General features: G+C 41.3%; 1 protein-coding gene and 1 long non-coding RNA gene across 2 annotated transcripts in view; both read right to left on the bottom strand.

The window, feature by feature from the left end:
- The window catches only part of LOC119410336 (transcription factor HIVEP3), a 25,890-nt gene extending 23,257 nt beyond the window's left edge, over positions 1-2,633 (bottom strand). The window contains exons 1-2 of the mRNA XM_037677246.1: positions 586-2,633; positions 57-343 (exon numbers count right to left, since the gene is read on the bottom strand). Of these exons, the coding sequence (XP_037533174.1) occupies positions 57-343; positions 586-2,596 (2,298 nt within the window). The 5' untranslated portion in view covers positions 2,597-2,633. The remainder of the gene's footprint in view (positions 1-56; positions 344-585) is intronic.
- Positions 2,634-2,798: 165 nt separating this feature from the next.
- LOC119410138 overlaps positions 2,799-23,669 on the bottom strand; it is a 54,961-nt gene continuing 34,090 nt past the window's right edge. The window contains exons 2-3 of the long non-coding RNA XR_005186823.1: positions 16,331-16,438; positions 2,799-2,921 (exon numbers count right to left, since the gene is read on the bottom strand). This is a non-coding gene — a long non-coding RNA (uncharacterized LOC119410138). The remainder of the gene's footprint in view (positions 2,922-16,330; positions 16,439-23,669) is intronic.

The following is a 23,669-nucleotide window of genomic DNA, read 5'->3' as shown; positions in this document are numbered from 1 at the left end:
ATGTGTGTATATATATATATATATATATATATATATATATATACACACATACATACCTTAGATGAGGAAGCTCTCACTGGGGGTGACAAAGAGGGCATGTCAGCATCAAGTTCCTCAGTAACAAAGATCTCCGGCACTTGGATGTTTGGCTGACGGACGAGGCGTGATGTGGGTGGGGATGGTTTTGGCTCAGGCTGTTGTGTTGGCTGATTCTTTCTGAGGTCCAGTTCCTTGCTTTCCATAGATACACTCTCCTGTTTCTCAAAAGAGCTAGTGTGTTGGATGACAGAAACACCCTTCCTGTCTTGCTGTTTCTTGTTTGGCTCAGTCTGTAAAGTAGCACCTTGAGACAGACAGAAAAAAAAGCACATAAACTCATCACATAAATTGCAACAAAGTAGGAAAAATTGGGGATGTAACTACTGTTTATAGTACTATGCTATTTCACAGATGTACAAATTCCTTACGTCTTTGATCTGGCTATTCGGTCGGGTATTTTAATTCAAAACAGGATTTTAAATACAAACATTTTTGCTAATAAAAATATTTTCTTGTATGTAATTCAACAATGATACATAAAGATACCTGAAAGTGATTGGCTCTGCTCTGGTCTGCTTTGAACTGAAATGAGACTTGTAGAACTGCATGGCATGGGTACAGTTCCAGGGCTAGGAGGATCTTCCTCCAGGCTCTCCTCTTTCCTTCTCTTCCTTACAGCCATGGCAAGTGCTCGGAACTTAGAGTGCATCAACAGAGGCCGGTCATCCCTGCTTACTTTAGTTGCATGCCCGACCTCTTGTTCTCTTCCAGGACAGATACCTCTGTGAACTTCATAGTCTTCACTGCGATGAAAGCAGGAGTCACATACTGAACATTCAAGTATATGTGGACTCTTTTGCTGCTGTTGTGACTGCTTGGCTGATTCAGTACTTGTTGATGAGAAAGACAGTGATGTGGGAGTGGCCTCCTCTAACATTACTTCTGCTCCAAGAGGAACCTCTATGGCAGGTTGGCGTCTGAGTGTACGTTGGACACCTCTCATCTCTGCTACCACTGCTTGTTGCTCATCAAATGACTGACTAAGGCCATAACATCTTGGAGACATGGCGACTGAGGTGAAGGGGTCTTCTTGACTAGTAGATGATGGTAACGAGTGACTTCTATGAAGAGGCACTGCTGACAGCTCCTGCATTCCCAATGGATCTGCCTCAGGGTTCTGGAAGTGTCTCAAACCACTGGTTCCTACAGTTTCTATTTTTGGATCAAATGCATAAGGATCTCTAGGTGCAATAAATTTGGGTGACTCTGTACTGCTCTTTCTGGACAGAGAAGAACGTCTGGGCTTGACACTGTCAATCTCACTCGTGTCTACAACTGCTTCATTGATAGTAATAAGCTTGGTAATGTGTTCTATTACTTGAGTTTTGGGCACCGCAAAAGGAATGCTCTTTTCCTCAATTCTTGAAGATGAGGAATGTGAAGAATGAAGTTGTTGCTGGTGGGGATTGCGCTGCTGCCCTCCCAGCCTTCCATACTTTCCTAAAATAATTTCTGCATAGGTTTTGGCACTCGAACTAGGTGGACTAACTTGGGACAGGTCAGTACTGCCGGATCCAGAAAAGTAACCAGACTCTGTGCTGCCCTTACTACCAGGGCCAAGGGAGGAGGACGAGGTCGAAAGGGAGGAGGGAGGGTCATCTGGAGAGACCAAGGGGCCTCGTTTCCTTTCACTAAGTCTCAGTGCCAATCTTTGTTTGACAGCCTGGGAGTCCTCAGGTCTTTGGCTCTCCTCCGAGCCTCCCAGCCGCTCCTTACTTCCTTTTTTCTGCTGTCGGAGCATCTCTTTAGAGGACGATTTTCTGTGCTGGCCTGTTTCTTCCTCAGACTCAGTGCTTTCTCCCTCTGTGTGCTCTTCAGGATCTTCTCCAACACTACTACCCTCAGGTCCACTCAAACTTGGCTCATCACGACTGGTTGCAAGACCTACTTTAATGCGATGGGCATGGGACTTGCGGTGCTTGTAGAGATTGCTCTTGGTCTTGAAAGAAAAGTCACAGGGACCACAAGGGTAGGGTCTTTCTCCTGTATGAGAACGTATGTGCTTCTCAAGAACACTTGGTTTGGCGCATGGCCGGCCACAATAAGAGCACACATATTTCCCTGGTTTTTGTGTTTTTTTCTCCCCTTTTCTGGGTGAGCTAAGACCTTCTAGACCCTCTTGACTGGAGTGCAATGGCACTCCATGACCATGGTCACCCTGGGTGGAGGAAGTAGAAGGGAGGGATGAGGTTGCAGATGAAGTTGTAGAGAAAAAACTGCCCCCTGAGGGACCTGGTGTGTCTGAGTGTTGCCATGCTGCTGCTTGTTGTTGCTGTAACCGAAGCAGGTCAGTACGTTTGGGTTGCCGATTTTGTAAGCGGCCCAGGGCTCTGTGTACAGGACGAGGATTGGGAGGCTGCTGGGGTTGCTGAGGTGGACAGGTTCCTAATGAAGATTCAGCCGTTACATGCTGTGATACTTGCCTTCCAGAGCGCTCCCCATTAGCCGGACGGCTGGGCTCAGCCTCCATAGAGTGAGGAGGAGACCTCACAGACATGTGATAAAAGGATCTCTGAGCCTCATTGGTCCAAATGCATGACAACAGAGAGATCAGGGGCAGGGAAACCTTGACAGACAGAACTGTAAATCAGAATGGAGAACTTTTTTCAGTGTGGGCCCAGAGTTATTCAAGGTGGTCAGTTGAGGCATCACTAAAAATTCCCCAGTGAGTAGCAGAAATGCAGATAAACATGGACATTTTCTTTGTGCAAAGCAGCTAAGTTTCTGTTGATCGCCAGCCATTGTAATAGTCCACCCAAGGTCTTCTGCACATTTTCTTTGGTGGTTGATAAGAATTGTAGCTATTCAGCATCTGAGTGCATCTAAAAAAAAAAAAAACAGAAATACAGGAAAACGAGTCACAAAAAGATAACATGTCAAAGCTATGCATTTGTTAAATTAAAAAGGTTCTGTCACAAAGAACACCCAAGTGTAAAATATAGCGTTCATTTGTCTTGTTTACAAAAAAGTTCAAAAATAGAAAAATTATTTGTAGATTATATTTTTTTCTAAATAAGAGCAAATTTTTGGTAACTAAATCAGAGCTCATTATAAAACAATTAAAATGGTTTGAAGAGTAGAAGCAATGACTTATTTTTTTTTTTTTATATAATTGGAGATGCACAGGAGAACCTGCTCGTGATCAGTACTCGTTGATATTTAGCCTAATTAGTCAAAACCAGTGTGGCACAGTTGGTTGAGCTGCTGCCTCTCAGCGAGCAGGTTGACAGTTCAAATCTCGGCTGGGGACCTTTCTGGGTGGAGTTTGCATGTTCTCTCCGTGCATGTGTGGGTTTCCTCCAGGTACTCCGTTTTCCTCCCACAGACCAAAAACATGCATGTTAGTCTGATTGGTAACTCTAAATATTATTGATTTATTTATCGTTATATCTAGTGTGATTCCTTGTGTATGTTCCTTTGTATTGAAACTCTGGCACAACAATTTCCTGCGGCATCAATAAAGCGCTTATTTGATCTTATCTTAAATTGTTCCTAGGTATGAGTGAGAGTGCGAATTGTTTGTCTAGTTTCTAAAAAAAGTTAAGTCTGGTCCTCTGGACATTCAAAAAACAAAACAAAACAAATAAACAGAGTGGATCAACCAGTTTGATGCTGACAGCCACTCTGAAAAGGTGCTATTTATAAGACTGAGCTGAATACAGCACCTCAGACTGAAGAAGTCTTTCGGATGAAAGATGAAACGTTTCTACATTTTTTTGTTTGTTTTGTTTTGTTTTTTGAAAGTCCAGAGGACCAGACTTAACTTTTTTAGATTTTTCTACCTGGATTATTGAGCATGCATCAGGATGTTTGTCTCGTTTGTTTCTATGTGGCCCTGTGATGGACTGGAGACCGGTCCAGGGTGTCCCCTGCCTCTTGCACAGCGACTGCTGAGGGCACCAGTGACCGCCATAACCCAAAAAGGAAGAAGCAGGTAAAAGCTAATGGACAGATGGATAGCCAAAACCAGTGACCGGCCAGTTAACACTCAAAAATCTGATTTTTTTCCAGGCTACTGAATGCAACACAGATGAGCCTCTGCACAGCTCTGCTTATTGACCATTTTACAGTTACTAATGCACATGCTCAAAGTCCGTATTTTGCTATGCTTTGTGGTCTATAGTATCATGTCTACTGCTGGTTTGTTGAAATACACTTGGTCTAAACAGTGCTCTGCAGTCATTCTGACACCCAGCAACATTGCATGCCACACTCACAACATTAAATAATAATAATAATAATTTATAGATATGCTTATATATAAAAGTTAATATAAAAGCAGGTGTAAAGGACCAAAACAAAATTTAAACGCCAACCAGAAATAGCCATGATACTACTGCAGAGTGTGGCTGATTTTATGCCTGCTGATTTGTAACTGTAAAAAGATCAGTCAATCTTTTACTGAGTGGCGAAAACCTCAACTTTGCTGTATAGAGCATCTGTGGGGTGTTTAGAAATAAAATCAGAGTAAAACAAAAGTTAAAGAGGCTGTTAGATGGAAACATAATTTTCTACAGATGAATATTCTCTGCTCTTCATGTAGTTGACTTTCAATCTGAGTTGCAAGTCAATTCAATTTCAATTCAATTCAATTTATTTATATTGCGCCAAGTCACAACAGAGGTCATCTCAGGTCACTGAACAGAAACATCCATATGTAAAAATAAGTTAACAAAAACATTTATATACAAAATAATATTTTAACACAATTTATCTGAGGAGCAGACTGTTTAGAAATTAACTCTATCAAAGAACTCTCATCTTGAGCAAGCACGAAGGCAACAGTAGAAAGGAAAAACTCCCTCGTGATGAAGAAACCTTTAACAGAACCAGGCTCAGGACAAGCGGCCATCTGCTTCGACCGGCTGGGTTTGAGAGGAACAGGAAAGAGGAACAGATACACAATGGCAGGTCGAGAATCACATGTTAAGATAGAAATAGTATCAAATGAAAACTATTAAATTTTAACAATTCATTTAAGGAAATGAGGTCAATTTGTTCTCCAGTAGTAGCTTAAGGCAGCATAACAATCCAACCCTAACTACAGTGCCTTGCGAAAGTATTCGGCCCCCTTGAACTTTTCAACCTTTTGCCACATTTCAGGCTTCAAACATAAAGATATAAATTTTTAATTTTTTGTGAAGAATCAACAACAAGTGGGACACAATCATGAAGTAGAATTAAATTTATTGGATGTGTCAAACTTTTTTAACAAATAAAAAACTGAAAAGTGGGGCGTGCAATATTATTCGGCCTCCTTGCGTTAATACTTTGTAGCGCCGCCTTTTGCTGCAGTTCCAGCTGCAAGTCTCTTGGGGTATGTCTCTATCAGTTTTACACATGGAGAGACTGAAATTCTTCTCCATTCTTTCTTGCAAAACAGCTCGAGCTCAGTGAGGTTGGATGGAGAGCGTTTGTGAACAGCAGTCTTCAGCTCTTTCCACAGATTCTCGATTTGATTCAGGTCTGGACTTTGACTTGGCCATTCCAACACCTGGATATGTTTATTAGTGAACCATTCCATTGTAGATTTGTCTTTATGTTTTGGATCATTGTCCTGTTGGAAGATAAATCTCCGTCCCAGTCTCAGGTCTCTTGCAGACTCAAACAGGTTTTCTTCCAGAATGGTCCTGTATTTGGCCCCATCCATCTTCCCATCAATTCTGATCATCTTCCCTGTCCCTGCGGACGAAAAACAGGCCCAAACCATGATGCTGCCACCACCATGTTTGACAGTGGGGATGGTGTGTTCAGGGTGATGAGCTGTGTTGCTTTTACGTCAAACATATCATTTTGCATTGTGGCCAAACAGTTTGATTTTGGTTTCATGTGACCAGAGCACCTTCTTCCACATGTTTGGTGTCTCCCAGGTGCTTATGGCAAACTTTAAACAACACTTTTTATGGATATCTTTGAGAAATGACTTTCTTCTTGCCACTCTTCCATAAAGGCCAGATTTGTGCAGTGTACGACTGATTGTTGTCCTATGGACAGACTCTCCCACCTCAGCTGTAGATCTCTGCAGTTCATCCAGAGTGATCATGGGCCTCTTGGCTGCATCTCTGATCAGTCTTCTCCTTGTTCAAGATGAAAGTTTAGAGGGACGGCCGGGTCTTGGTAGATTTGCAGTGGTCTGATACTCCTTCCATTTCAATGATTGCTTGCACAGTGCTCCTTAGGATGTTTAAAGCTTGGGAAATCTTTTTGTATCCAAATCCGGCTTTAAACTTCTCCACAACCGTATCTTGGACATGCCTGGTGTGTTCCTTGGTCTTCATTTTTTTCATTCAACCTTTATTTAGACAGGTAAATCCCATTGAGCCTCGAGGACTCATTTACAAGAGAGACCTGATTTCAACAAAGAAAGATGACAACAATGGACAACAGCAACAACAATAAACAATTATAAAAAATCATACTGCAGGTTTTTTTTTTTTTGGGGGGGGGGGGGGGGGTTTACAAATAGGATGGCTAAAAGGAAAAGGTAACAACAACAACAACAAAAAAAAACAGCTAGATTCTAAGGCGAATGTAGAAAACTAAAAACAGGAACATGTCTGCAGTGGTCTTTGCCAGAAGTCCAACAGATTCTTAAAGCCACTTAGAGAGGTCAAGGTCGAGAGCTTCATATCTTTTTGTAAGATATTCCAGGAAACGGGAGCGGAGTAGGAGAAGGTCCTTTTGCCTAGTTCAGTCCTCATTGAGGGAACACTGCAGGTAATAATGTCCTGAGAGCTGCACTCACGCAGAGACATGTAGGAGGAGATGTATGAAGGCAGCAGACCAAGAAGCGATTTAAAGATGAAAATGTACCAGTGAGAGAGTCTGCGTGAAGTTAATGATGACCAGTTAACCAGTGAATACAGGGTGCAGTGGTGGGTACGATAATCACAGCCAGTTATGAATCTTAGTGCACCATGATAGACAGCATCCAACATCTGCAGGGTTCTTGTAGGAGCGTTCATGTAAATAATGTCACCGTAATCAATGGAGGGAAGGAAAGTCACAGATACAAGGCGTTTTCTAGCATTCAGGGTTAGACAGGATCTGTTTCTGAAAAAGAAACCCAGTTTAACTTTCAGTTTCTTTACCAAGTTTTCCACATGGAGCTTAAAAGAGAGATGTGAGTCGACCAAGATACCCAAATATTTATAGGAATCAACAAACTCAACGGGGACATAATTTAAGGATAAAATCGGAGGAAGAACTGCTGGGACCAACTTCCTATTTGAAAAAAGCATCCCTTTGGTTTTGTCGGCATTTAGGACAAGTATGAGGCGAAACAAATCAGTCTGGATGATGTTGAATGCAGATTTCAAAAGCTGGAAAGCCTTAGCAACAGTTTTAGCTCGACAATAAACAACTGTGTCATCAGCATAGAAATGTATGGATGCATTAGGGATGTTTTTACCTACATTATGTATGTAGATTGTAAAGAGGGTGGGTCCTAAGACTGAGCCTTGTGGTACACCATTCATGATGCTCTCTGTGCTTTGAACAGAACCCTGAGACTATCACAGAGCAGGTGCATTTATACGGAGACTTGATTACACACAGGTGGATTCTATTTATCCATCCATCCATCCATTTTCTTTACCCGTTTGTTCCATTTTGGGTCACGGGGGTCGCTGGTGCCCATGTCCAGCAATTACTGTGCGAGGGGCGGGGTACACCCTGGACGGGTCGCAAGTCCATCACAGGGCCACATAGAGACAAACGAGACAAACAAACATTCACTCTCACACTCACACCTAGGGACAATTTAGAGTTACCAATCAGCCTAACATGCATGTTTTTCGTCTGTGGGAGGAAACCGGAGCACCCGGAGAAAACCCACGCATGCACGGAGAGAACATGCAAACTCCACCCAGAAAGGCCCCTGGACCGGGGTTTGAACCAGGGACCTTCTCACTGAGAGGCAGCAGCTCTACCAGTTGCGCCACCGTGCTGCCGATTCTATTTATCATCATCAGTCATTTGGGACAACATTGGATCATTCATAGATCCTCACTGAACTTCTGGAGTGAGTTGCTGCACTGAAAGTAAAGGGGCCGAATAATATTGCACGCCCCACTTTTCAGTTTTTTATTTGTTAAAAAAGTTTGACACATCCAATAAATTTAATTCCACTTCACGATTGTGTCCCACTTGTTGATTCTTTACAAAAAATTAAAATTTTATATCTTTATGTTTGAAGCCTGAAATGTGGCAAAAGGTTGAAAAGTTCAAGGGGGCCGAATACTTTCGCAAGGCACTGTATAGGATTTATCAAGAAGTAAAGTCTTAAGCCCAGTCTTAAAACTGGACAATGTGTCAGCCTTACGGACAGAAACTGGAAGTTGGTTCCATAAAAGAGGAGTCTGATAACTGGAAGATCTGAACGTCAGAAGTGAGGATTACAGCTTTGATTGTTAAATTGTGTTTTTAAATTCTATCATAAACCACAGTGGATCAGGACGTTAGCAGGTTTTTGATTTGGATTTGAACATTTCAATCTGGGCTAGTCACAGTATCCACTTTTAATTTTAGCTTCGCTAACAATGTTGATGTGGCCAATAACTGCTAAAAACAGATGTTATTCAGCAGCACAGAGATTATTTTGTTTTACTTTTACGAAAACATAAAAATCTTTTTTCTTTTTTACCGTGGATCTGCTATAGTCCAGCTGACTTGTCGTTTACATCCAATAGTTTAATTGTTGATTTTTAACAGCAGAAAAGATGATAGTTACAGTCAAATGAAGGAATAACTTATTCATCATAACCTTTATTTAACCAGATAAAAATCCCATCAGAGATCAAGATTTCTTTTCCAAGGGTGTCCTAGCCAAGGGCTCAGCAGCAAATATAAAAGAGCAATAAAACCAATAACAAAATAGTATAAAACAATGTTATACCCACAAAACTGTTTTTTTTTTTTTTCATTTTAAAGTGCAAGGGCATAGCATAATCCTGATGGGGACCGAGATGGGGTAAAGGCAGTGCAGCCAACTCGGGACCAAAAAGTCCCAGGTTCGATCCCCAGTCATTGCACATCTCGTGGCGTCTTTGAGCAGCACACCCTCACCCCAAATGCTCCCTGGGCACCTTCAATAGCTGCCCACTGCTCCACCTGGTGGTGGATAGGTTAAATGCAGAGAGCCAATTTTGCCATTGTATGGGAACATACAATGATGACAATCTCAGACTCCACTTCACTTACAGCACAATGGAAAGCAAAGCAAACATAACCCCCCCCCCCCCCACCCCCACCCCCCAGACAATAGTTAAAAACGCAATGATCCTGAATGAAAGAACCTCAGGACACTGTGATAAACAGTGTCTAAGCTGTGTACCCTGCCTTTTGCACAGTGACGCCAGGAGATAGGCACCAGCCCTGCAACCCTGCACAGAAAAAATAGGAGAGGGAGGGATGGATGGACATCTTGTATTGTTAATTAATAATATTTAAGTAAAACTGGTATCAGACAAATATGCATCAGCTTGTTTGAGTCTGAGCAGTACAAATATAGAAAAATCGGTCAACAAATTTGGAATCGGTGCATTTCTTTTTTTAACAGGGCGGCTGTGGCTGAGTGGTTAGAGCAGTCGTCCTCCAATGCGAGAGTTGTGGGTTCAAATCCACCAGCAGTCAAATGTCGAAGTGTCCCTGGGCAAGACACTGAACCCCTCATTGCCTCTGATGTGTGTCCCATCGGTGTATGAATGTGATAAAGCACTGATTATTCTCTTTAGAATGATTTGTTCAATTAGCTTTGTAGAGATCTAGTAGAGTGCTGTATGAATGGGTAAATGAGGACACAGATTGTAGTGTAAAGAGCTTTGAGTAACTTGAAATAAGAAAGAAAGGTGCTATATAAGTACAGTCCATTTACCATTTAACAGGTTGCCATGAGCCAATGAAACAGAGGATGGAAACATGAAGTACAAACAATACTCTACTATGTTTCCTCTACGAACAATCAGGGAACCAGTTATGGAAGGCTGAGTTTACACAACCACTGTGTTTTTAAAGCCAATTATGAAAAAGCTAAAAAAGTGGGTGACATGACTGATTTTGAAGAACGTCATGCTATCTAGAAAGATCTAGAAATTTCTGTTAAGCCATGTTTTTTTTTTCTTGAACTCTGCACTGATTACTTCAGATATGACTAAAGATGCTGTTCATTGCATTTTCCACACTTCTGTCACTGATGTGTCGCCAGCTTTAGAAATGACTGTAGCATGATTCAACCTGATTAGACTGTTTTTGGCCTGCTGATGTCCTTGAGCCATAACACAAACAATAGCTATATTTGAAATGCAAACCTTTCATTTAAACCCCATCCCAACTAGACAGTCTTACGTTTTTTCTTCCTCTTAGAAAACAGTCAGATAAATTCAGTATATATAGGCTTTTTATAGTGGGGTGATTAAACCTTAGAATATAAACTCCACTATTGATTCAAGATTGTTGAATGACAATAAATCTTATATCCATCTCATTTTAAATTCTATAATTCTTGAAAAAAAAGCGCTGCATATCAAGAATATGACAGTTTGCAGAGCAATGATCTTTTGAAGTGATTACAGTAAGTCAAAATTTGTTGTAGAACATCAAAGCACAGAGGCCATACTAAGAGTTACATATTGGTCTCAAATGATGGAAATTAGTTTTTATATCTCAGTGTTGATTTAGAAACAACCAGTCCCAACAAATGGTTACACGTTGATTCTGTTGGACAGCTTTTCTTCTTAACATGATACTGGAATCCAAGGGTTCCCATTTGGCTGATTTGATCATATTTATCTGATAGATTTGAGAAAAACTGAGAAAACTTTGAGAAAAATTAGAAATTAGAATCAGTGATTATATATTTTTCATCTTTTCTTCCTCTTCTCTCTGAAAATTGGTAGATGGATACCACTCCTGAGTTTGGATCTGTTATATGTGGAGGTAACTTTCTTCAACTTTAAACACAGTTTTACTGTGGACATCTCCCTCTGTTTGGAGGAACCTCAGGGTTCCATCTCTGCTGTTTGCAGATTATGAGGTTCTGCTGGTGTCTTCAAACTATGACCACTTCAGCGTGCACTGGGGCGCAAATGTGAAGCGGCTGGGATGAGTCAGTTCCTGTAAGTCTGAGGCTATGATTTTTTTTTAAACTGGAAAAATGTGGAATGCTCTCTGTGTTTCATTTTGGGCCTAAGAACACCCTAGAATCCTCCAAATGGAGCTAGATAGTGTCACTGGGGAGAGGACTGTCTTGGTTTCTCTCATGGACCTGCTGTCTCCGAGACTCCACCACGGATAAGCGAAGGAAACAAGTTTGTACGGATGAAAATTTGATGGGTGTTAAATAGATGTAAACATTTCATACAGCAAAGCATGAAATAACTACTTTAAGTTTAGCATGTCATTTTGAGCTTTTAACAGGAATCACACAAAGAGATAAACTAACAACAAAGAAAGTGCGCTGTCCATTGACGCAGGTAAACTTAGACCACTTGATTCTCGATGCAAGCTGAAAAGGCTCCCCTCACATCATGCTGCTACCAGGCTGAACAGCTTATGAGAGGCCAAAAAGTGAATCCGATGCTGCTGTGAGAATCCTGTGAAACCTTTAATCAAGATGGATCCATTGTAATATTTCCCACTTACACAGTATGAGAAAGCTGTGTTTATGAAGAGCTAAGAATAGCCAGTTACACAGACTCAGAGATGAGACTACAGCAAAAATCTCCTTCCTTATCAAGATCAATGTGCTGTGATGTTTCCCACTTACTACAAAGCCCCGCATTCAATCTCAAGTCAAGACATGGGATTCTTGTACAGCAGCCAATAAAAGCACATTCGAAGGAACGGTCCGGGCGAATCAAAACATTTTCAGTCAGCAGCCATCCCTGACTGCTGACAGTCCTAGCGCAGGCTCATCCAAATATCATTCACTGTATATGACACTAATACCATCTTCAACCCTTTCAGCCTTTGGAGGTGAGCGCTTAGTGAAAGAGGACATCATGCATGCTCCCTTCACAGCTGTAGATGTCTGCAGTGGTGCGACTTTCACATTGAGTGAATTCACAGTTTCTTTCACAAGATTAAAAGATTTGAATTTGAGGGAGGAACTTAAAATAGAAGCAAGAAACACAGAAGAAGAGAAAACAATCAGTCCAATGCCTAAATGATCAGACCCGACAGAATAATACATTATATGGTGCCGGCAATGCAGTAATGACAGCCCCTTTTTTTTTTATATTGAGCAACACACACATATGCACTTGTGCACAAACATGTGCACATATGTATGCACACACACACACACACACACACACAGAAAGAGAGTGGGAGAAAGAGAGCGCAGTTGGCCTTCATTAGAGCCAGTGAAATAAGAAGAATAATCACCTTTCTGTTTGGAAACAACTTGACAGATTCTTGGCTTCACATTTCTCCACATCTGATGAGAGCCAATCATATGGCCAGTCTGTTTTTTTTCTCACTGAGCAGTCCAGTCTTTTATTAAAGCACATTTTCAGTGGTAGCACACAGCCATTACACAGCAGAACTAGCCTAAAAAAAGCCCATAAAATTCACTTGTCTTGTTTTTTTTTTTTAATCCATCCTCCTCATCCTCCATGCTTTTATGGCTGCTGTAACATTATCAATTCTGGGACATTGAGCCAAGGACTTGCTACTCACTGGGATGCACCATAATCTCACAAAAGTAGTCTTTTATTAGAGCCTAATTGAAAAGTGTTGTTAACTACATTCAGAAACAAGAAAATCTGGATAGAAGACAAGAAAACAAAGTCTTCCTCTACATCGTATGTAACAAATGTCTTTGTTCATGTATCAGAGTTTAAGTTTGGTTATGACTAGCTGTTGATGTGGCCTTGAAACAAGGCAATAAGGCAGTTTTTAAAGTTGAAAAAAAAATGCTGCTTACATTATTCATCGCAGTCTAGACTGCCAGGTCTGAGCGAAGAAACACAGAGCCGGAAAGATGAGGGGAAGGAGCGCCAGACTGTAGCCTACATGAAGACAAAAGCACACCTACATCCTATAGCACTGCTCCCCTTGGAGTAAAACGCACAGCAACGCCAAACCTACTCCAGTAAATATGAGCAGCCGGTCGTCTGGAGAGCCCCGAGGTGAGCTACACTCATCGGAGACAGGGATTTTCCTTTCCCATGATCTTCATTCCACACAGATGACTTATTATAATGGTGTCTGTTACACACAAACACACTAAAATGCATTTAAATAAGCTGATTATGGTTGAATAAGATAACAATGAGAGCCTAGACAAAAATACAAGTTATGTAAATGTGTCTTCTCTTACTGGTGAGGTTGGGCAAGGGGGCGTTCGTTCTATTTTTAGGCTGAGGTGTGAGCAGGATGCTTTACAGCCTTAAAGAGATGATTCAGATATTATGAAGAGGGGTTCTGTCGAGAGCGAATGAACAATTATTATCTTACCTGTTGTAGAAAGCCCTTTGAACAAACTCAGTCTAGCGATAGAGTTTAATTCTAATCAGACTGATAAGCCAATAACTAGTTAAGCTAATAGTCAGGTGGATTGCTGCCGTCTTAAAACAACGTCAGTTTAATAACTTTGAAACTATTATTTTACAAACCTTTTACACTGTGGCCAATTTATTACATGATCTCTTACATAGTATTCAGTATAGTTAGCTGCAGCACTTTGTGTGCAGCCAAATGCTTTTTTTTCATGAATATCATAATATTTCATCCATCCATCATTATCTTTCGTTTGTTCTGAAGTCGGGTCGCGGGGGCAGCAGCGTGAGCAGGGAGGCCCAGACATCTCTTTCCACAGCACCTCTTCCAGCTCTTCTGGGAGGACCGCAAGGCGTTCCCAGGCCAACCAAGAGACATAGTCTCTCCAGCGTGTCCTGGGTCTTCCCTGGGGTCTCCTCCCAGTCAGACATGCCTGAAGCATCGAGGCACCCAGGGACTATCCTTACCAGATGCCCAAACCACCTCAACTGGCTCCTTTTGATGTGGAATATGATAATATTCCTGCTGGAATAATGTGAAACTGATAACACAAAGGTTTAAAATGTATTGTTAGCAATGAAAATGTTAAGATTGGACTTTGTTTTGTAGACACAGTCTTTGGTCTTGGCTCCGCTCATACTGCTGTTAGCATGCCAATCTGGTAACAATTTATCTTTATTTCTCCAAACCGAGTTAGTTCAAAGAACTATCTACAACAGGTACAGTTGTACCAATTGAATCCCACTCTAAATGATCTGAACTATCCCTTTAAATTCCATTGGTTGGTGGTTTTAGTTTAAAACCAACAATAGTGATTTAAGCAAAGGTTTTCCGCCACCTCGTCCATGTTTTGAACCACTCATTCTAAGCCCAGCAGCTTATGAAGTGATCTGTTGTGTAAACTAGTTCCAGAAGTCTCCTCTAGAATGTGATTAATGACTTAGTCACAGAAACAGGACGACACAACGAGTGAGGAATGTGTGCAGAGGGTATAGACATGCAGGTGACGTCGTCAGCACTAACAGACTCTGCATGTCCGGGGGAGCCTCAACACACAGAAACTTGCACTTCATCCGCTCTGTGTGCACGTCGTCACACTGCATCATTTCATCACGTTCGCCGGGTCTGTTAAGGTTAAAGAGCGTAAATCCCAGAAAACATTGAGCTTAACTTAAGCTCAACCTGCAGTTATTAAATTCTGTTGTGATTTTACAGATAAAAACTTTGACAATGTCCATAAAGTATTCAGAAAAAAAAAAAAAAAAAACTGTGCTCCCTACACATTAATCATCTTGTCCTCTAAGAACAGACAAACCTTCCTCTGTGCTTCTGAAAAGCAAAAGAAAAATAACAACAAAAAACATGTCTATGAAAGCACATCTAAATTAATAAACCTGACAAACATGTAAAGACAAACACACACAGCTCTCTCTTCTCCACTCTCTCATCCTGGTGGTAGCCTGGCGCACGTTCCCATGGAAACCGTCCTACTCTGAGCAACGGCAGATGGAGAGGGAGCTGGAGGTCTAAATTTATCTCCCAGCATCCTCTCTGACTACAGACGCGCTGTGACAGTAGGAAGTGAGGTGGGGAACCGAGTTGCCTCTGCGTGCGCTGACAAGCTTGGCATGACCCCTGACATCCATCTCCACCTTCGAGCGATGACGTTCGGATGTCAAGCCAAACTGTTGGCACAAGGGAGCAGCTCGATATTTGATACTGAATAAGCAGTTCAGCTGCATTCTCCAACTGGAAGGCAAACAGAAAGTTCTGTTGCACCCACCACAAACAAACAGTCATGTTCGAAAAACACTGATCGCACGAGCACCCGTGGAACCAGGAGCAGGCGTCGGTCGAAGCAGAGACCCTGAAAGGGTGAGAATCACACCCATCGAGAGATTTCTGTGCTGAGGAGCACAAAATCTGACAAAACGCCACGAACCAGAAGCGTCACTCTGCCACCTTGTCTGGAATGCACTGGGCTTGCCGTACATCTGAGGCCACAGGGTGGAAGGAGGTGTTTTGCAGACCTCTGATAACCGTTGCTGTGTTGGTTCTGATTGCATAAACTGCAGGTCGATGGCAGCCTTAAAACCCAACAGGAAGGAGCTGAGGCAGGTAACACACACACACACACCTCAACGACAGGATGGGATTACAACACAGCGTCAGTGATATATCCAGGCAGAGTTTGATGATTTAGTCAACTTAAACAAAAAAAAAATTCCCAAAATCCAAAGTAAACTGCAGGTTGTTCAGTTTTCCATCCATTTAATTTGTGGTCAAGACCTTAACCAGTTTAAATACTTTGTGTTTTAGTGGTTTCAGGATTGTCAGGTTGAATTATAGTTCAGCGTGCACTTCGAAAGCTAACAAGGAGAAGCTCTAAAGCTCCAAAGTTTTCAACAGAATGAAATAAAGAGCACGAGCACGTAGCTTACTTTTTTTGCCTCAATGTAAATGTATGAATTTAAACTCTTGTGTCATAAAATCTAAATAGTTTAAAAGTGTCTGTTTTACCTTCGTTTAAATAAGAAACGTGAAAACGCAAAATAACATCCTCAAACATCAGCTCAGACGCTTTATTACAAGATGGGCAAAAAAGGCAAAAATTTGCATCAATGAACCACAAAGTGGAGCAATTTCAGATGGTTTCAAATAAAAGAGGAAAAAAATACAAATAAAAAGCGGAGAGTGTGAGTGAGGCATGGAGTAAGAGAGTTTAGATTACCTGACAGCAGACTGGTCTTCCCCCTCAGAGACGCTTCACAGGCACTGCGAGACGAGCAGGGAGAGCCAGAGAGTGAGAGCGGATATGACTGCTTGAGTGGGTGTGTAGCTGAAAGAGAGGGAGAGAGAGGCCAGAAAAATGAGTGATGGAGAAAGAGGGCGAGAGGAAGACACTGAATGAATGTCTCCACTATACAAACATGAGGAGGAAATGGAAGAAATCTCAGGAAAATCTCGTTTCATTGCAGTTATTATTATTTTTGCTGCTGTTTCTTTAACTCACACACGTTTGTGGCACACTGCCCACAGACCAGATTACAGACATGGGGGGGTCCCGCTCTGCAACAGAACCTGAAGCTGCTTCGCTGCAATCATCACCTTCTTATCACCAAACGCATCTTACTGTAAAAGGAGTGCGTGACAAAATGCTCTGAACACGCCTCCTTCCAGCTTCAACCAGCATCTGTAAATGGATTCCAGTGTGGGATCCATTCAAACGAGCCCCCATGCAATACGCAGACCTCGGGACGGGCCTATCAGCAGCAAGCAAGGAAAGGATGGGGTCGGGGAGAAACAGAAAGAGAAAGAGAGAATTGAGAATGAGCGGAGGTCCTGCTGTTCCAGAGAGACTCGCCTCACTGGCAGAGCACAGGAAGTGTGAGTCACACGTTCTAAAATAAACACGCTCACACAAACGGCGAGCCGGCTTGTTGGAGTGAGCGGGCGGCAGAGCTACTGATCAGAGGGAAGGCAGAGGGGACATGGATCTGTGCAGGCCAGCAACACGTGGTGGCCGGGTGGGACTCACAGCCAGAAGATGGGATGAGTCAGAAGGAAAAGATGATCCTCTTCTGCTCTAAGTGTGACCCTTATGTGTGTTTTTCCTTTCACGCTACTCGACTTAAGTCTCTCATTCTTTGCAGCATTTGTCCAAATATCCCAAATTTATTATCTGCTGCCAAAAGACAGGCAAAGCAATAAACAACTAATATCTTACCTGTTACAGATAGCTCTTTGAACAGAGGGCGATAATAGTTCTGCCTGTGTGTGTGTGTGTGTGTGTGTGTGGGGGGGGGGGGTCTTAGCAAGGTTCAAGGTTCTTTGTTGTCATTTGCATCACATGTGGGTACATAAGGTGGAACAAAATTGTGTACTCAAGGTCCCAGTTACACCCAAAAATAACAAACAGTATATAAACTATATAAAAAGGAAACAGTATACAAGGATCTAAGATATATGCTAAACAATAATAATGCCACGTCTAGACTGAACTGTTGCAATGGTTTGTTATATGGGTGTCTAAATACTTCTTTAAAAAGTCTTACGTTGATCCAAAATGCTGCTGCCAGAGTCTTAACTGGAGTTAGTGGGAGAGATCACATCTCTCCAGTTTTAGCTTCTCTCCATTGGCTCCCTGTCAAATCCAGAATTGAATTCAAAATCTTATTTCTAACCTACAAAGCTCTCAACAACCTAGCTACATCTTATATTACAGATCTTATTGTTTCATATTTTCCTAACAGAGCACATAACTCTCAGACTGCAGGTTTACTCGTGGTCCCTAGAGTTTCCAAGAGCAGAAAGGGAGGAAGATCTTTCAGTTATCAGGTTCCTCTCTTGTGGAACCAACTTCCAGTTTCTGTCCATGAGGCTGACACATTGTCCAGTTTAAGACTGGGCTTAAGACTTTACTTTTTGATAAATCCTATAGTTAGGGTTGGCTTGTTATGCTGCTATAGGCTTAGACTACTAGAGAACAAACTTGACCTCATTTCCTTAAATGATTTGCTAAAATTGAATAGTTTTCATTTGATATTATTTCTATCTTAACGTGACCTGCCATTGTGTATCTGTTCCTCCTTCTTGTTCCTCTCAAACTCAGCCGGTCGGAGCAGATGGCCGCTTGTCCTGAGCTGGTTCTGCTAAAGGTTTCTTCCTCATGAGGGAGTTTTTCCTTTCCACTGTCACCTTCATGGTTGCTCAAGTTGAGGGTTCTGTGATGGAGTTGAATTCAAAGCAGTCTGCTCCTCAGATAAATAATGTTAAATTATTATTTATATACATTAATATTTCTGTTAACTTGTTTTTATAAGAATGTTTCTGTTCAGTGCCCTGATATGACTTCTGTTGTGACTTGGCGCTATATAAATAAACTGAATTGAATTTAATATAATACAGTGTATTGCCAGTAAACAGCAGCCTGAACATGAGTCTGTAGTGAGCAGATGGATATGAATATAGCAGCTTATGGGTAAGGAGTAAAATGTCTCACGAAGCACTGGATGAATTTTAATGAAACGATCAGAAAGTAATCACTGAATCTATAACTGGTTAACTTCTGGAGTCAACCCAATTCAAGTTGTCTGTCTTAACTAGTCAACCTCAGCAAACACAAAAATAGCTATAGAGCTACCAGTTTTACAGACATTGAAGTAAAGTTTGATGTAGGAGCTGAGAGTTTTTCACAACACATACTCCCAGTGATAATGTGCAAGATATTGCATGATGGTATTTTCAAGGTGGTTTTATAATCTTAACTCCTATAGCTCCATCATTTCCCAACATGTTTAACATTAGATGATCTAGGTTGAACTCTGACATGAGAGAAAGCAGGCAATATGCATTCCTCCAAAAAATGCTAGGTCATTAATTTGGTGTGTTTCCTCTTGTTTTACTTGTTTCAGTCAATGGGAGTGTTGTTCAGGCCTCGGTGATCACCCCAAGCTGAGAGCAGCTGATGGCCGAATGTTGTGCCGGGCTACACTCACAGCTTCGCCGGGCTAAGCTGCATTGTGTCAGCATGAATGGTGTTCATTGTCATCCTTTACAGCACACACCTTCCATACTGTACTTCCCTGTCAGGGATCTTCGCCCATCCGTCATCCCTTTGTCCTCTGTTCCTCAGAGTGAGGGTTTCTGCTGAGAAGGACCAGGAACAAAACTGCCACTGTGGCAATGATTGACAGGAAAGTTGCTTAACGAGATGGAGCGGACAGCTGATACAGAGACTGGTTATAGGCCGGAGAGAGTGGCCACGCAAACAGCAACACAGGAAATCACAATTTGGAAGGTTGGAATCAAACTGCAACGATTGTGAAGGTGTAAAACACAGCTTTCATTGTGCTATAATAAACGGTAAACATACGCTCCCTCGGCTGGCCTAAAGAATTTCAGACTTACAGCAAAGCTGTCCACATTTACTGTAAATGGAAACAAGGGCTCCCCTGTGGTAAGGTCTCGTGAGGGCAATTTTCTGTGTATTGAACACACCCTATATGTTATAATGAAGGGAGAAGCAACACCTAAAATGCAAACAACAGGCCTTATAAGAAATTTTGTGCTGTTTTGGAGCAACCACAGACTGTAATTTCCACCAAATGAGTGGTTTGTGCATTTACAGACAACCATGCAGATGACATTTTTGGACTTTCACCCCATAAAGTGCGGACACGCTGGCAGTGTACCAGGAAAGTATGCGAGGATGCAGAGACAGCTCTCTCTGTTCGGAGTACACATTATTTCAGACCTGTGGTCCTTCAGTAAACTGAGCGGTTCTGACTTTATGACTGTGGTATTATGATAGAAACTGGATCCATTTAAAGAGAGACCCTAACCCAGTGTCTTTCAGCCACCGAAGCTCCTTCTACCTGTTTGTACTTTGGGGAAAATATAACAACTGGTGGTTAGGAAAATACCAAAATGGAAAGAAGGCTTTAACCACTAAATCTGCTCATTACTAAAATAAATGCATTTTCTCTGCGTCATCAATTTGTTTTTACTTTTGTCAGGAAGAGTTGTAGAAACATGTTACATAATTTAGCAGAGTTTAACCCCATTTATTTTTTATGATAAAAAAGATTACGATGTAAAACTAGTAACGTATACAGTAAGCCCTCATTTATCATTGGGGATCCCTATCCTGAAAAACCGCGAAGTAGGAATGATAGTACAAGTAGTAAGTAATAGTATATATATATATATATATATATATATATATATATATATATCACAGAATGTCATGATCTCCGCTCTCTGCCTCCGGCTGCACTCTGTCACATGTTAGCTTTCTCGGCCACGCCCACTTCTCCTCTGCAGAGCAGATATCAGCTGATCAGCTGCAGAGGGAAGCTTCTCCCGCAGCTGTAAGCTGCACACAGATGCGAAATAATTTAAAATAATTTATTTAAAATAAAAATTCCATGCTGATCATGCGGCTCAACCATCAATCAGCCAACTGTGTGTCATGATCAATCTTACTTTGAAAAACCGCGATAGAGCGAATCTGTGAAAAATGAACTGTGAAGTAGCAAGGGACTATTGTATTATTAGTTGTAAAATAAATTTGCAATTGTTTTCATTATCCATAAACAATTCTTTTAAAACAGCCTCTAAAACATGATCTTTTCTTGTTGCAGAGGAAGTAATAAGTGAAATTTCTCCAATCATTGTTCAAAATTTGGTGAGAAAATCATTTTAATGGACCACTAAGATGAGTCGGTAACGGTGCAACCCACAGAAAGTTTGTCATTATAAACTAGAAAAGCAAACCAAATAATAAAGGTGTCCATTTCTTCTGGAGTGGGCTTAAAAATGTAAATATGTAGGTGTTTTTTTTTTTTTTTTTTTTTCCCAAAATATTCAAGACAAGTTTTATTTAGTCAGAAATCCACTTCAGTCTTGACTTTGCTACTATTAGCCATGAAGTCATCAGTCCAGTTAGAATTAAACTTCCAAAGTTCTGCAAACTTGGGCTGTTCAAAGAGTTTTCTGAAACAGGTAAGATATTTGTTATGTTTATAACTTTTCCACAGAAATCCACTACATATTTGCAGCTACGTGATGAGAATGACTTACTTTAAGGAGGATGGACAATTGTCGCTGGCAGGAATACAGAATTTACGCAGAAAGACATTCTCCTTTGGTGTACAGGTGTTTGTTTCAAGACAGTTTTGGAGACTCCCTCTGTTTGCCAACGGCTCAGTGAGCTACTATAAGCGAAAGCAGGAAAAAATTCAAGCGTGGAACAGAGGTATCCATCAACGAGAGCTCGTGTGCGTTGTGACAGCTCAGAATAAAGCACAAGTGGTGTGCAAACGAAATCAAAAAGTGACAAAGCATAGAAGATGAGAGGGAGGGGTGTGAGTGGATAAAAATAGAAAGAGGAACTGACATTTTCAAAAGCTGTCCTCCTCATAGCCACAAGTTCCAGCGATGCGTGGATGTTAAGATCACAGTGCATTCTCTCCCACGCAGCTTACTGTATGCGTCGTTCACAGTTGGCTGCTTCAGATTTGCTTTCTCCCAGTCATGATGCGAACAAAGGGAAGGACTCACTGCAGCACTGTGGTGATGACCGTGGTTAGGTAATTAGATAAAGACAGGGAAATACACAACTCTGTTAATGCAACTGTAGGATTACATTATTACAGCTGTTGGTAATTTCCAAGGAGGTTGGAATGGCTTAAGAATATAATTAGTGTTATTAAAATGTGCCTCTGTGCTGGCCAGTGACAACAGCTCTTTAATGGAGTCCCCCTGTGAATTTTAGTGCAGCCATAATAATAGTGCAGTTATTATTTTGGTTTTAGCTGAAGTTATCAATTTTTTCTATGAAGTCCCCCTTGTGTATTCCTGCCCACTTATAAAGCCTGCACTGCTTCCTCTTTTTGCAGCTGCTGTGCTGCATCCCATGTGAAGCTACCGTATTTTTCGGATTATAAGGCGCAATATCAATGAACGGGTCTGTTTTCATACATAAGGCGCATTAAGCGAAACAAAACAGTCAGATAAGTCAATCTTTATTCAACTCATTCACAATAACCACATAAAATCGGTTCAAGGTCAGTAAGCACAACCAGAAATAATACATAAGGTTCATTGTCGATTTTAGAGAAAATTAAAGGATTTTAAGTGCGCCTTATAGTCTGAAAAAAACAGTACTGCAGGTACACCCCTTTCACTCCATCCATCTCTGCGATTGACCCGGCGCCATATTATATCTGCACATCTCAGTTAACCTGCTACTTTGTCAATTTGAGCCACCAAGCCGAAGCTGCCAGAGCTTCCACTGCTGCCAGCACAAACGCAGACGTGAAGGAAGAATCAACAGGTGGGGAAGCTCGGCCCGAGTGTGTTCAAACAGAGCAGACCAGGCTGCAGAATGGATCAACATGGCCTCCTCCTGGCTTGGCAAAGGGTTATCTTTTTGATCTGGAAGTTTACGCCTAGCCAGGCCGGTCCAGGTAATTGCTACCCGCAGTGACAAACAACTCAAATCAGCCTAAGCGTCAGTCTAAAGTTTACTCTCCCTCCTCCGCCGCGAGCCCCTGCTGCCCATTCTGACCAGTGCCTTATTGAATTAGTGGCCTGTCAACAAAAATTTTGATACATCGCCAACGTCTCATTAAACCCCTCCTTCAGACCTAAATTATATATACAAACAACATATGCAATAATCCATCTGTTTATAGATTTGGTTTTCTGAAAGTGGAAGTGTGCATGAATGTATGTGTTAGAGAGAGAGAGAGAGAGAAAGAGGTGGTACAAAATAACTAGACAGAAGGAAAAAAACAGTGTGCCACTGTGTAGGAGAGAAAAAGACAGGAGATACGGGGGGAGATGATGATTGCATGTAGTCATTTTATCAGCATCTCTATGTGGTTCTTAATCGGTTTGCCGTTTGAGACAAGTCTGTCAAACAAGTGAGGTGTTTTCTCTTCATATCTGAAAGATGCAGCTCCAGAGTTGAATGTTACAGTCAAGACAAAAAGAAACAAAAAAAGACAAATCTGCAACAGACCCCAAAACATTATTGAAGTATGCTAAAAAACAACAACAAAAAATAACTAAGAGGCAGTGCAGTTTCTAATTTAGACCTTGTTCACACAGAAACACAATTTTTCCAAAACAACTTTTTTTTTGTTTTTAAAAATAGCCCTTCAAACACAGAACTATATCTAAAGATGCCGACAACCTCACAGACACAGAAAATGACTCAAAATGATGGTTGTATGTGGCCCTGAAATACCATCACAAAGAATACATGAAAAGGTAGAAATAGTTATTGATCTAGATCTAGATCTAGATAGATAGAGATATAAATAGATAGAGAGAGAGATAGATATAGATAGAGAGAGAGAAATAGAGAGCGAGCGAGAGAAATAGATAGATATAGATAGATGATAGATGATAGATGATAGATGATAAGACAGACAGACAGACAGACAGACAGATAGACAGATAGACAGATAGACAGATAGACAGATAGATAGATAGACAGATAGACAGATAGACAGATAGATAGATAGATAGATAGATAGATAGATAGATAGATAGATAGA

This window comes from Nematolebias whitei, chromosome 5 (assembly GCF_014905685.2).
Source record: "Nematolebias whitei isolate Nwh7 chromosome 5, NemWhi1, whole genome shotgun sequence".
Lineage (NCBI taxonomy): Eukaryota > Metazoa > Chordata > Actinopteri > Cyprinodontiformes > Rivulidae > Nematolebias > Nematolebias whitei.
The sequence above is the reverse complement of the archived record's forward strand: the minus strand, read 5'-3'. Positions and strand labels throughout refer to the sequence as shown.